Below are 13819 nucleotides of genomic sequence, written 5' to 3' on the forward strand. Positions count from 1 at the left end.
TCCTATGGAGCCATTTTCAAGCTTAGTGTCACACATCAGTAGGGGGTTTAAATACCCATGTGCATTAAATATCATACAAATTTCAATTAAGTGCTCATTACATAAAAACATTAAAATTTTATAAATAGTGTGTACATACATCTTCCATTGTGTATATATCATAGATCTTCAGTGCATATTTCATATATTAAAGTGCAAATTAGTGCATATTAGTGCATATAAGTGTTTTAAAACATAGCAGCGCTCGAAATTGAATGCTCCACTAACATTATGTTGATACATAGCAGCTGTATGATATAATTATATGTATATAATATAATGAAATGGGGAGTTTGACTCTTACCCGCTCTGTACTTGTTTAATGGCGTCCAGTGGCGTAGGTGAAAACACCACTGCGCCTGTGCAAGAAGCGGTCCCAGTCCAGAGCTGTTGCGCGAACAAGTCACGTGACTAACCCTGGGTCATGTGATCACTTCCGCATACTACTGCACTGAAAGCGTCGTCCGTTGTCCTGGTTACCACCTGTGCTGATCAGCCCTGGTGTAAAGCAGAAAACAGGCGCAGCGGATGTTATAAAGATATATGCCAGACCTGAATACAAGTTATTCCATAAAAGCTTGTGATGTATACTTATTATTAACCGAATCTATATAAATAGTGCATGAAGGTCAGTTCGTTAACCAACAAGGGTATTGGATAAAGAAAATAAAGAATATATATAAAAAAATTATTAATAAGTAAAAAAAAATATATAAAAAATAATAAAAAAATAAATAAAAAATAAATAAATAAAAATTTAAAAATTAAATTTTTATAATAAAAAAATACATAAAGAAAAATAAATAAATAAAAAAATGAAAATTTTTTTTTTTATATAAATAAATATCACTCCTTATTTATAAGGATCCCTTCTTTTTTAGGACAATTTTATACCCAGACACACCTTACATTTACATCTCAGAACCACTCCTCTTATGTAGGACTTTCATCCCTCAGAGTCATCTCTGATCTCCAAAGGGATGTCTGTCACCGGGGGACAGTGACATTGGGATTGTAGGGTCCCAACATGTCTCCGTCTACCCACCTACATCTTGATTGGAGCTTCTCTGCTATCATAGCAGCATCAGTCACACTCAATGTGGTCTGGGTTGTCCATTGATGGTATATGAATAAAAAAGAAATAATAAAAAGACAAAGTATAAAAAAAGGAAATAAAAAAGGAAAGAGATTTGGAAAAAATAAAGAAATAAAGAAAATGTGTGTTGAGACAGAGTCACCCACCAACTGTATAGGGGGACTCTCTCTCAATTACACATCAAACTGTTGGAGAGGGGAACCGACATGCATGCACACTGAACCAATTCAAATTCTATAATACCATATTATATTCAAGAAAGGGACATATTCTAAGCATAACTTCGGTTAATAATAAGTATACATCACAAGCCTTTATGGAATGACTTGTATTCAGGTCTGGCATATATCTTTATAACATCCGCTGCGCCTGTTTTCTGCTTTACACCAGGGCTGATCAGCACAGGTGGTAACCAGGACAACGGGCGACGCTTTCAGTGCAGTAGTATGCGGAAGTGATCACATGACCCAGGGTTAGTCACGTGACTTGTTCGCGCGACAGCTCTGGACTGGGACCGCTTTCTGCACAGGCGCAGTGGTGTTTTCACCTACGCCACTGGACGCCATTAAACAAGTACAGAGCGGGTAAGAGTCAAACTCCCCATTTCATTATATTATATATGTATAATTATATCATACAGCTGCTATGTATCAACATAATGTTAGTGGAGCATTCAATTTCGAGCGCTGCTATGTTTTAAAACACTTATATGCACTAATATGCACTAATTTGCACTTTAATATATGAAATATGCACTGAAGATCTATGATATATACACAATGGAAGATGTATGTACACACTTTATAAAATTTTAATGTTTTTATGTAATGAGCACTTAATTGAAATTTGTATGATGTTTAACCCCTTAAGGACTCAGCCCATTTTGGCCTTAAGGACTCAGACAATTTAATTTTTACGTTTTCATTTTTTCCTCCTCGCCTTCTAAAAATAATAACTCTTTTATATTTTCATCCACAGACTAGTATGAGGGCTTGATTTTTGCGCGACCAGTTGTCCTTTGTAATGACGTAACTCATATCATAAAATGTATGGCGCAACCAAAAAAACACTATTTTTGTGGGGAAATTAAAACGAAAAACGCAATTTTGCTAATTTTGGAAGGTTTTGTTTTCACGCCGTACAATTTCTGGTAAAAATGACGTGTGTTCTTTATTCTGAGGGTCAATACGATTAAAATGATACCCATTATTATATACTTTATTATTGTTGCGCTTAAAAAAAAATCACAAACTTTTTAACCAAATTAGTACGTTTATAATCCCTTTATTTTGATGACCTATAACTTTTATTTTTCCGTATAAGCGGCGGTATGGGGGCTCATTTTTTGCGCCATGATCTGTACTTTTTTTTGATACCACATTTGCATAAAAAAAACTTTTAATCCATTTTTTATAATTTTTTTTAAATAAAATGTATTAAAAAAGTAGGAATTTTGGATTTAATTTTTTTTCGTTCACGCCGTTCACCGTACGGGATCATTAACATTTTATTTTAATAGTTCGGACATTTACGCATGCGGCGATACCAAATATGTCTATAAAAAATGTTTTTTACGCTTTTTGGGGGTAAAATAGGAAAAAACGGACGTTTTACTTTTTTATTGGGGGAGGGGATTTTTCACTTTTTTTTTACTTTTACATTTTTTTACATTTTTTTTTACACTTGAATAGTCCCCATAGGGGACTATTCATAGCAATACCATGATTGCTAATACTGATCTGTTCTATGTATAGGACATAGAACAGATCAGTATTATCGGTCATCTCCTGCTCTGGTCTGCTCGATCTCAGACCAGAGCAGGAGACGCCGGGAGCCGCACGCAGGAAGGTAAGGGGACCTCCATGCGGCGTTATGAATGATCGGATCCCCGCAGCAGCGCTGCGGGCGATCCGATCGTTCATTTTAATCGCGAACTGCCGCAGATGCCGGGATCTGTATTGATCCCGGCACCTGAGGGGTTAATGGCGGACGCCCGCGAGATCGCGGGCATCGGCCATTGCCGGCGGGTCCCTGGCTGCGATTAGCAGCCGGGATCAGCCGCGCATGACACGGGCATCGCTCCGATGCCCGCGGTTATGCTTAGGACGTAAATGTACGTCCTGGTGCGTTAAGTACCACCTCACCAGGACGTACATTTACGTCCTGTGTCCTTAAGGGGTTAATGCACATGGGTATTTAAACCCCCTACTGATGTGTGACACTAAGCTTGAAAATGGCTCCATAGGAGCAGAAACGTTGCTTGTACTGATGTGACAGGAATAAATCAACACTTTTTTCACCGTTCTTTGGAGTGCTGCGTTATTGTTGGATCCTATTTAAACTGAGGACTTTTGGTCAAGAAGTTTTTTGGACGCTGGCACCCACACATTGAGGCTGAGTAGTGCTGCAATACTTTTTTGGTTATATATATAAAAAAAAATAAGGTTTTCCTGGATAACCCCTTTAACTTATAATACAATAATAAAAAAAGGGTTTGACGATAGATTTCCTTTCCTATACTAGACGATCCCTATAGAACAGTGGTGTTCAAATTTCGGCCCTCCAAATGTTGCAAAACTACAACTCCCAGCATGCCCGGACAGCCGTTGGCTGTCCGGGCATGTTGGGAGTTGTAGTTTTGCAACATCTGGAGGGCCAGTTTGGGCAGCACTGCTATAGAAGGTAAACATCCTCATACTTACATCCGCATTCATTTCTTGCAGCTCTCGTAGGATGTTTGGGAGGCGGTAATGCCAGAATAAGTGCGGCCGCCGGCAATGACTGTACAGACTGGAGTTGTCTTCCAGCAGGTCTTGCGATAAGATGTTATAAGACATCAATGTGAAGTCAAACTTCTCTGTACTCGAGCTCTCTTGGTAATGATGGCTGAAGTCCTCCCATCTCCTCTTTACTTCAGCTGCTGAACAAGACACAAGTCAAAACAAAAACAAATTTAGGGGACACCCCCAAAAGGGGTACCCTAAACCAGAACCCCCCCCAAAGACAATAATAAAAAAGTAACCTTTATTGAACTCTTAAAATGCAATGGTGAAAAGACAAATGTAGTGATTCACCTGAACACCACTAGGTGTCAGTATCACAGAGGAAAAGATAAAAACACAGCTGTAGTCAGGCACTTATTTTAAATTAATGCTCATAGTAAGGCCAAAGTAGCGGTGTGCCACTATATTTTGGGCCACTCAAATGGTTGGTAGATGATAGAACTTAAAGGGGTAGTCCAGTGGTGAAAAACGTATCCCCTATCCTAAGGATAGGGGATAAGTTTGAGATCGCGGGGGGTCCGACCGCTGGGGCCCCCTGCGATCTCTCTGTACGGGGCCCCGGCTCTCCGCCCAGATAGCGGGTGTCGACCCCCGCACGAAGCGGCGACCGACGCGCCCCCTCAATACATCGCTATGGCAGAGCTGGAGATTGCCGAAGGTAGCGCTTCGGCTCTGCCATAGAGTTGTATTGAGGGGGCGTGTCGGCTGCCGCCTCGTGCAGAGGTCGACACGCCCCTTCCCGCAGGCTGTCGGGGCTCCGTACAGGAGATCACGGGGGGCCCCAGCAGTCGGACCCCCTGCGATCTGCAACTTATCCCCTATCCTTAGGATAAGGGATAAGTTGGTCACCACTGATTCACCACTGGACTACTCCTTTAAAGGGGTACTTGGGTGGAATTTTTTTTTTTTTTAAATCAACTGGTGTCAGAAAGTTTAAACAGATTTGTAAATTGCTTCTATTAAAAAATCTTAATCCTTCCAGTAGTTATTAGCTGCTGAATACTACGTGGGAAATTCTTTCTTTTTGGAACACAGAGCTCTCTGCCGACATCACGAACACAGTGCTCTCTGCTGACACCTCTGTCCATTTTAGGAACTGTCCAGAGCAGCATGTGTTTGCTATGGGGGATTTTCTCCTACTCTGGACAGTTCCTAAGTGGCCGTTGGCTGTCCGGGCATGCTGGGAGTTGTAGTTTTGCAACAGATAGAGGGCCACAGTTTGGAGACCACTGCCATAGGGGGTAAAAAATGTCTTTACCTTTAGCTTCTGTCTGTGGACTGGTAGGGACACACATCTCTGGCGTTCCATCTATGGGTGGAACCCGAAAATCACTTGCCGGCGGGTAGGGTCTCTTCGTCCACGATTTACGCCTGTACTCATCTTCCTCCGTACTTTTCTTCCGTTTTCTGAACGGTTCATCTCCTTTCACATCCATGTTGAAAGGAGATACGTGAAGCCACAATGACTGTGCGGGGAAGCAAGGAAGGGTATGGCTGCCGGGCGGGGCAGGTCTATGGGGACCAAAAGAATAAAAAGGCCTTGAATTGTCCTGAGGATGCCAGCCGTTTACTGGGTAGTGAGGAGATGGCTGCCAATATCCAGTCCACCATGGGTAGCTAAAGAAGTTTCCACTCATGCATAAAGGTCGTGAATCACCGGCACGGGCAAAACATCTGCCACCCACAGTCTGCAGATGACGGGGCAACATCGAATACCCTGGGGAAGACAGAAGACATTACTAGAGCGTTACAAGAAAGGTTACTACTAGAGATGAGCGAACTTACAGTAAATTCGATTCGTCACGAACTTCTCGGCTCGGCGGTTGATGACTTTATCCTGCATAAATTAGTTCAGCTTTCCGGTGGGCTGGAAAAGGTGGATACAGTCCTAGGAGACTCTTTCTTAGGACTGTATCCACCTTTTCCAGCCCACCGGAAAGCTGAACTAATTTATGCAGGATAAAGTCATCAACCGCCGAGCCGAGAAGTTTGTGACGAATCGAATTTACTGTAAGTTCGCTCATCTCTAGTTACTACATTGTCTCTACAGCCATTACAGATCACATAAAAGGATAGTCACTCAGCTTTCCCAAAACCCTAAAGGACAAATCTGCAAAGTTATGTTATCATATAGGAGGAGGAGGAGGCGTAGATCTACCACGCGGTACAAGCCCCCTGAGCCAATCGCTATCCAAGTCTGTATTTCCTTGCGCTTAAAAGGGCTACTCTGGTGGAAAACATTTTTTTATTTATTTTTTTTATTATCATCATCAACTGGTGCCAGAAAGTTAAACAGATTTGTAAATTACTTCTGTCAAAAAAATCTTAATCCTTCCAGTACTTAGCTGCTGTATGCTCCACAGGAAGTTCTTTTCTTTTTGAATTTATTTTCTGTCTGACCACAGTGCTCTCTGCTGACACCTCTGTCCATGTCAGGAACTGTCCGGAGCAGGAGAGGTTTTCTATGGGGATTTGCTGCTACTCTGGATAGAGGTGTCTGTCAGCAGAGAGCACTGTGGTCAGACAGAAAGGGAATTAAAAAAGAAAAGAACTTCCTCTGTAGTATACAGCAGCTGATAAGTACTGGAAGGGTTAAGATTTTGAAATAGAAGTACCGGTAATTTACAAATCTGTTTAACTTTATGGCACCAGTTGATTTAAAAAAAAATATATAATAATGTTTTCCAGTGTAGTACCCCTTTAAATGCTGGTCATCTGATCAATAAGGATCTGGCACCATCAGTGAGGGATGAGACCGGCGACTATCCTTTATGTTTTCATTTCTAAGCCAGTCAAGTTTTAATTATTATTTTTTTTTTTTATAGCATTGGAGAACCCCTTTACTCGTTCAGTAGGCTGCAGCAACTGTGGGGCCTAGAGATTAGGGGGGGGGGGGGCATATTTTGTTCCACACTTAGTACAGGCATGACAAATCCCAAGCTCCAGGTTATCATGGCGACTAAGAATTTTGTTGTGGCGCCTATGTTTTTGTCAGGGCTTTCCCACAGGGGTTACTACGTTATTTTTCTTTTTTCCCCCCTCGCCTCTGTTCCCACGCTGGTCCCCCATTTTGCCCCACTTTACTGTGTTACAAGAGTAGTAGACATCAGGTGACCGCTGTAGCCAATCAGCAGCCATGCTCTTCTCTCAGGGGTATAATGTATGATCACTGAGGTCATGTGACATCTGCTCATGTAACATTGAAGGGACAATGACTGACACGCACAGGGGAGGTTAGGGGACACTTAGGACTGTGACACATGGGGGAGAAGAGGGGACACTAATCGCGGGCGATGAATGGACAGTAATAACTGACACACGGGGGGAGATAAGGGGACAGTAATAACTGACATGGAAGGGGGGGAAGATAAGGGGACAGTAATAACTGACACACGGGGGGGGGGGGGGAGATAAGGGGACAGTAATAACTGACGCACGGGGGGTAATAAGGGGACAGTAATAACTGACGCACGGGGGGGGGAGATAAGGGGACAGTAATAACTGACGCACGGGGAGGGGAGATAAGGGGACAGTAATAACTGACGCACGGGGAGGGGAGATAAGGGGACAGTAATATGATGTTGTACCTTGCTCTCAGACTATTACATTCTGGAAACACATTTTCCAGAATTCCCATAGGTCTGCATGGGACTTCTGGCAAATGAGTTACCACATCGCAATAGTCTTGGACAAAGCAGCCGCGCAATTCAAACACATCCTACCGCCAGGTCCACGATTTAAAGTACAATTTAGGGTACTTCTCCCCCATGTGTCACGATCATAAGTGTCCCCTAACCTCCCCTGTGCGTGTCAGTCATTGTCCCTTCAATGTTACATGAGCAGATGTCACATGACCTCAGTGATCATACATTATACCCGAGAGCAGAACAGAGCATGGCTGCTGATTGGCTACAACGGTCACCTGATGTCTACTACTCTTGTAACACAGTAAAGTGGGGGCAAAATGGGGGACCAGTGTGGGAATAGAGGCGAGAGGAATTTAAAAATTTTTTTTTTTTTTTAAATAAAATAATAATTTTATAACCACTATGGGAAAGGGCTGACCAAAACCTAGGCGCCACAACAATATTCTCAGTCGCCATGGTAACCTGGAGCTTGGGATTTGTCATGCCCTGGAACAAAATACGGGGGCCCCCTGTAATCTCTAGGCCCCATAGGTGCTACAGTGGAGGGTGACAGGTTAGAGAACATTGCAGCAGTGTTTCCCAACAGGGTGCCTCCAGCTGTTGCAAAACTACAACTCCCAGCATGCCCGGACAGCCGTTGGCTGTCCGGGCATGCTGGGAGTTGTAGTTTTGCAACAGCTGGAGGCACCCTGGTTGGGAAACACTGCTGTAGAGCCTGGAATGGCTGATAACAGGGAACAATAGCCGTTGTTTACATGCACAGCACATGGATACCGACAGCAGGTACAACTACATCCCCTCACACCTATATAACATCCCCATAGGGACATTACAGGGGCCCCCAGCACCTACCTGACTATTATAACTCACAGATTGCAGCTCCGGTTCCCCAGCAGCCCCCACAGCCGGTCTCCATGTCACAGAGCAGTGCATGCTGGGAGAAGAACACCGCTGGGCAAATCAGTTCTCGGCGCTGATTGGCTGAGCGGCCACGTAGCGATACATTGTAATCAGCCAGTGCGCACGTGACGCCCTGCGCGAGCGGGCCTCAATCTAACAACCAATCACCAGCGAGAGCACGCGCGTCCAATCAGAACGCTCCTCACAGTCCCAGCCGGCGGAAGTGACCGACGTTTTCCTCTGGTTATGCGGCTCATTGACCGGAAGCGGAAGTGGTAGTCGGGGTGTGGCTTAGAGGGCTGAATGACAGTGTGGGCAGGCTCAGGTGTTGTGTTTGCAGGTTGGATGACACGGTATAGCAGCACTATAGTGTGATATCCAGGGGCTGGAACCCATATAGTGAGCGCTATGGCTGCCTGGAGATGGAAGTGATTGGTGGGAGACTGTGCCCGCCTCCAGGGTGACAGCTTACATGGCTGCTGATCAGGGTGCTGATCCATTGATGGGATCTCTCTGGGTGTAACTGGGGCAGTATGATCTCCCAAAGAGACAGAGCAGGGGATCTGGCCCGATTCTACACCGTCACCGATCCCAGGAGACACCAGAAAGGGTTCACCATCTACAAAGTCACCGCCAGGGTAAGTATAGCCCTACACTGTGTGCACAACAGTCATGTGTGGGATAAGTATGCTGGTTCTTTTCAGGAAGAAGTTCTGCAGCAGCTGGCGTATGTGATAGGATGTATTGCAGCGGCTGAGGTGTGAATTATGATGTTCTGCAGCAGCTGAGGTGTGTATTATGATGTTCTGCAGCAGCTGAGGTGTGTCTTATAACGCTGTACAGCCGAGGTGTGAATTATGATGTTCTGCAGCAGTTGAGGTGTGCATTATGAGATTTTGTGGAAACTTGTATTGTGATGTTCTGCAGAAGCTGAGGGGTGTATTGTGATGTCCTGCAGCAGCCGAGGGGTGCATTGTGATGTCCTGCAGCAGTCGAGGGGTGCATTGGGATGTCCTGCAGCAGCCGAGGGGTGCATTGGGATGTCCTGCAGCAGTCGAGGGGTGCATTGGGATGTCCTGCAGCAGTCGAGGGGTGTATTGGGATGTCCTGCAGCAGCCGAGGGGTGCATTGGGATGTCCTGCAGCAGCCGAGGGGTGCATTGGGATGTCCTGCAGCAGCCGAGGGGTGCATTGGGATGTCCTGCAGCAGCCGAGGGGTGCATTGGGATGTCCTGCAGCAGCCGAGGGGTGCATTGGGATGTCCTGCAGCAGCCGAGGGGTGCATTGGGATGTCCTGCAGCAGCCGAGGGGTGCATTGGGATGTCCTGCAGCAGCAGCCGAGGGGTGCATTGGGATGTCCTGCAGCAGCAGCCGAGGGGTGCATTGGGATGTCCTGCAGCAGCCGAGGGGTGCATTGGGATGTCCTGCAGCAGCCGAGGGGTGCATTGGGATGTCCTGCAGCAGCAGCCGAGGGGTGCATTGGGATGTCCTGCAGCAGCAGCCGAGGGGTGCATTGGGATGTCCTGCAGCAGCAGCCGAGGGGTGCATTGGGATGTCCTGCAGCAGCAGCCGAGGGGTGCATTGGGATGTCCTGCAGCAGCAGCCGAGGGGTGCATTGGGATGTCCTGCAGCAGCAGCCGAGGGGTGCATTGGGATGTCCTGCAGCAGCAGCCGAGGGGTGCATTGGGATGTCCTGCAGCAGCAGCCGAGGGGTGCATTGGGATGTCCTGCAGCAGCAGCCGAGGGGTGCATTGGGATGTCCTGCAGCAGCAGCCGAGGGGTGCATTGGGATGTCCTGCAGCAGCAGCCGAGGGGTGCATTGGGATGTCCTGCAGCAGCAGCCGAGGGGTGCATTGGGATGTCCTGCAGCAGCAGCCGAGGGGTGCATTGGGATGTCCTGCAGCAGCAGCCGAGGGGTGCATTGGGATGTCCTGCAGCAGCAGCCGAGGGGTGCATTGGGATGTCCTGCAGCAGCCGAGGGGTGCATTGTGATGTCCTGCAGAAGCCGAGGGGTGTATTGGGATGTCCTGCAGCAGCCGAGGGGTGTATTGGGATGTCCTGCAGCAGCCGAGGGGTGTATTAGGCAGTTCTGCAGCTGCTTGTATTTTGATGTTCTACAGCAGCTCTCTGACATGTATAAAACATTTGGTGCTACATACAACTTTGGTCATAGATTTAAGTAATATTGTGGTAGTATTATATGATGCTATTTATAATGTTGTGTAGGAATAAGGGAGAACCTTGGACTGTACATTAGAGACGTGCACTGTCAGCGATCTTCTTCAACACTTTTGTTTCTTGTTTTTCCACTTCTCTTGAAGCAGCGGAGATCTGGGGAATGTGGGAGAACTGCTGCAGGGATAGGAAAGTCCCAGACACTGATAGCCGTGCACTGGTATGTGTAGAGCCCTCTTATTCCAGGTGTGGGCCCACCCTTCCAGCTTATTATACACTGCTCAAAAAATAAAGGGAACACTAGGATAACACATCTTAGATCTGGATGAATGAACTAATCATATGAAATACTTTCGTCTTTACATAGTTGAATGTGCTGACAACAAAATCACACAAAATTATCAATGGAAATCAAATTTATCAACCCATGGAGGTCTGGATATGGAGTCACACTCAAAATCATAGTGGAAAACCGCACTACAGGCTGATCCAACTTTATGTAATGTCCTTAAAACAAGTCACAATGAGGCTCAGTAGTGTGTGTGGCCTCCACGTGCCCATATGACCTCCCTACAACACCTGGGCATGCTCCTGATGAGGTGGAGGATGGTCTCCTGAGGGATGTCCTCCCAGACCTGGACTAAAGCATCCGCCAACTCCTGGACAGTCTTTGGTGCAACGTGGTGTTGGTGGATGGAGGGAGACATGATGTCCCAGATGTGCTCAATCGGATTCAGGTCTGGGGAACCGGGGGCCAGTCCATAGCATCAATGCCTTCCTCTTGCAGGAACTGCTGACACTCTCCAGCCATAGGAGGTCTAGAATTGTCTTGTATTAGGAGGAACCCACGGCAAACCCCACCAGTATATGGTCTCACAAGGGGTCTGAGGATCTAATCTCGGTACCTAATGGCAGTCAGGCTACCTCTGGCAAGCACATGGAGGGCTGTGCGGCCCCCCAAAGAAATGCCACCCCGCACCATTACTGACCCACCAGCAAACGCGTCATGCTGGAGGATGTTGCAGGCAGCAGAACGTTCTCCACAGCATCTCCAGACTCTGTCACATTTGTCATCTGCTCAGTGTGAACCTGCTTTCATCTGTGAAGAGCACAGGGCGCCAGTGGCGAATTTGCCAATCTTGGTGTTCTCTGGCAAATGCCAAACATCCTGCACGGTGTTGGGCTGTAAGCACAACCCCCACGTGTGGACGTCAGGCCCTCATACCACCCTCATGGAGTCTGTTTCTGACCGTCTGAGTGGACACATGCACATTTGTATCCTGCTGGAGGTCATTTTGCAGGGCTCTGGCAGTGCTCCTCCTGCTCCTCCTTGCACAAAGGCAGAGGTAGCGGTCCTGCTGCTGGGTTGTTTCCCTCCTACAGCCTCCTCCATGTCTCCTGATGTACTGGCCTGTATCCTGGTAGCGCCTCCATGATCTGGACACTACGCTAACAGACACAGCAAACCTTCTTGCCACCGCTCACATTGATGTGCCATACTGGATGAGCTGCACTACCTGAGCCACTTGTGTGGGTTGTAGACTTTGTCTCATGCTACCACTAGAGTGAAAGCACCGCCAGCATTCAAAAGTGACCAAAACATCAGCCAGGAAGCACAGGAACTGAGAAGTGGTCTGTGGTCACCACCTGCAGAACCACTCCTTTATTGGGGATGTCTTGCTAATTGCCTATAATTTCCACCTGTTGTCTGTTCCATTTGCACAACAGCATGTGAAATTGATTGTCAATCAGTGTTCTTCCTGAGTGGACAGTGGGATTTCACAGAAGTGTCAGTGACTTGGAGTTACATTGTGTTGTTTAAGTGTTCCCTTTATTTTTTTGAGCAGTGTATATGTCTCACGCAAATGTTTTCCAACCAGGGTGCCCCCAGCTTTTGCAAAACAACAAATCCGGGGTATGCTGGGAGTTGTAGTTTTGCAACAGCTGGAGTCACGCTGGTTTGGAAACACTGACCTAAGCTTTAAAGGAAACAATTTGGAGAATTTGCTGATTATCTAATCCTCTTACAGGATTGTGTCTGGTGTGTGTGGAGTCTGGCAGCAGCCATGTTCAACCTCCACCTTATTCACATTTACAAACAGTTGCAGCATGGCTGTGTGTCTAGGCAGGATTATTAAGCAGGAATCTAGGAAAGTTGGGTGAGAACCTGTGAGAACCAGCAGTTGCAAAACTAACACTCCCAGTATGCCCGGACAGTATGCCCGGACAGCCATTGGCAAGGCAGGATTATTAAGCAGGAATCTAGGAAAGTTGGGTGATAACCTGTGGGGAGGATATGAACCATTTTTCATCCAACTTTCTCAGACTCCTGAATTGAAAACTGTCTTAGTTATACAATATTATGGAGGCAGGTGAACTGTGGCTCTGTGACTAGGTAGAATGATCATGCAGGAGTCTAGGAAAGTTGGGTGAGAATCTATAAGAGAGCTATGGACAAGTTGTCACACAACTTGCCCAGACTCCTGAGTGGAATTTATTTGAGCCATCGATGTGTGCCCAGGCAGAATTATCAAGCAGGAATCTAGGAAAGTTTGGTGAGATGCGGGAGATTTGAAGCTGTGTGGAGGATATGAACGGGTTGTCACCCAGACTCCTGACTGGTAAATGTATTTAGTTATACAGTACTAAAACAGGGGTCTCCAGCTGTTGCAAAACCTTTGCAACAACTGGAGGTCCAAAGGGTGGAGATCACGGCTATAAGGAAGCAGTGCAGCCCGCAGCAGGTCGAAGACTCTTGCCTCCTCTGCCCACGCCAGCCACGCATTTCGGTATGTGCACACATTGGCCCTCATTTACTATTACAAACCCGACATATTTTGTCGGGTTGTGCGCCAGATGTTGTGCCAGAATTGAAAAAAAAAAAAAAAACGTCTGAATCTCCATTTTACTAAGCAAACCTGAAAAAGGGGTGTGTCCATCTGGAGAAAGGGGTGTGGTTACAAAACAAGGGGCGTGTTCCCGACATTTTCACAAAACCCAACATATTTACTAAGGTTTCTACAGAAAATGTGGTGGATTTCAGCTGAGGAAAACCCGACAGATCTGAACATTTAAAAAAAAAATCCTAGTCACCACCATGAAATATGCCGACCTGGCGCCTGGGATTTGTGGAGCCCTGAGATAGGTGATGAGTGTAGTTTGTGTGCTATGGAAACATTT

The 13819-nt window shown here is 46.3% G+C and overlaps 2 protein-coding genes across 7 annotated transcripts in view; one reads left to right on the plus strand and one right to left on the minus strand.

The window, feature by feature from the left end:
- ANGEL2 (angel homolog 2) overlaps nucleotides 1-8621 on the minus strand; it is a 28063-nt gene extending 19442 nt beyond the window's left edge. Inside the window, exons 1-3 of one of the 5 annotated variants that reach the window (XM_056568293.1) lie at nucleotides 8436-8621; nucleotides 5177-5635; nucleotides 3838-4055 (exon numbers count right to left, since the gene is read on the minus strand). In XM_056568293.1, the coding sequence (XP_056424268.1) occupies nucleotides 3838-4055; nucleotides 5177-5635; nucleotides 8436-8481 (723 nt within the window). In that variant the 5' untranslated portion in view covers nucleotides 8482-8621. Of the gene's footprint in view, nucleotides 1-3837; nucleotides 4056-5176; nucleotides 5636-7033; nucleotides 7155-7640; nucleotides 7735-8417 lie in introns of those variants that run through there. The other 4 variants (XM_056568294.1, XM_056568295.1, XM_056568291.1 and 1 more) reach the window with 4 other exon arrangements.
- Nucleotides 8622-8738: 117 nt separating this feature from the next.
- RPS6KC1 (ribosomal protein S6 kinase C1) overlaps nucleotides 8739-13819 on the plus strand; it is a 179658-nt gene continuing 174577 nt past the window's right edge. For both annotated transcript variants that reach the window (XM_056568297.1, XM_056568296.1), the window contains exon 1: nucleotides 8739-9103. In XM_056568297.1, coding sequence (XP_056424272.1) covers nucleotides 8999-9103 — 105 coding nt within the window. In that variant the 5' untranslated portion in view covers nucleotides 8739-8998. The remainder of the gene's footprint in view (nucleotides 9104-13819) is intronic.

Source organism: Hyla sarda, chromosome 3 (genome assembly GCF_029499605.1).
Source record: "Hyla sarda isolate aHylSar1 chromosome 3, aHylSar1.hap1, whole genome shotgun sequence".
Taxonomy (NCBI): domain Eukaryota; kingdom Metazoa; phylum Chordata; class Amphibia; order Anura; family Hylidae; genus Hyla; species Hyla sarda.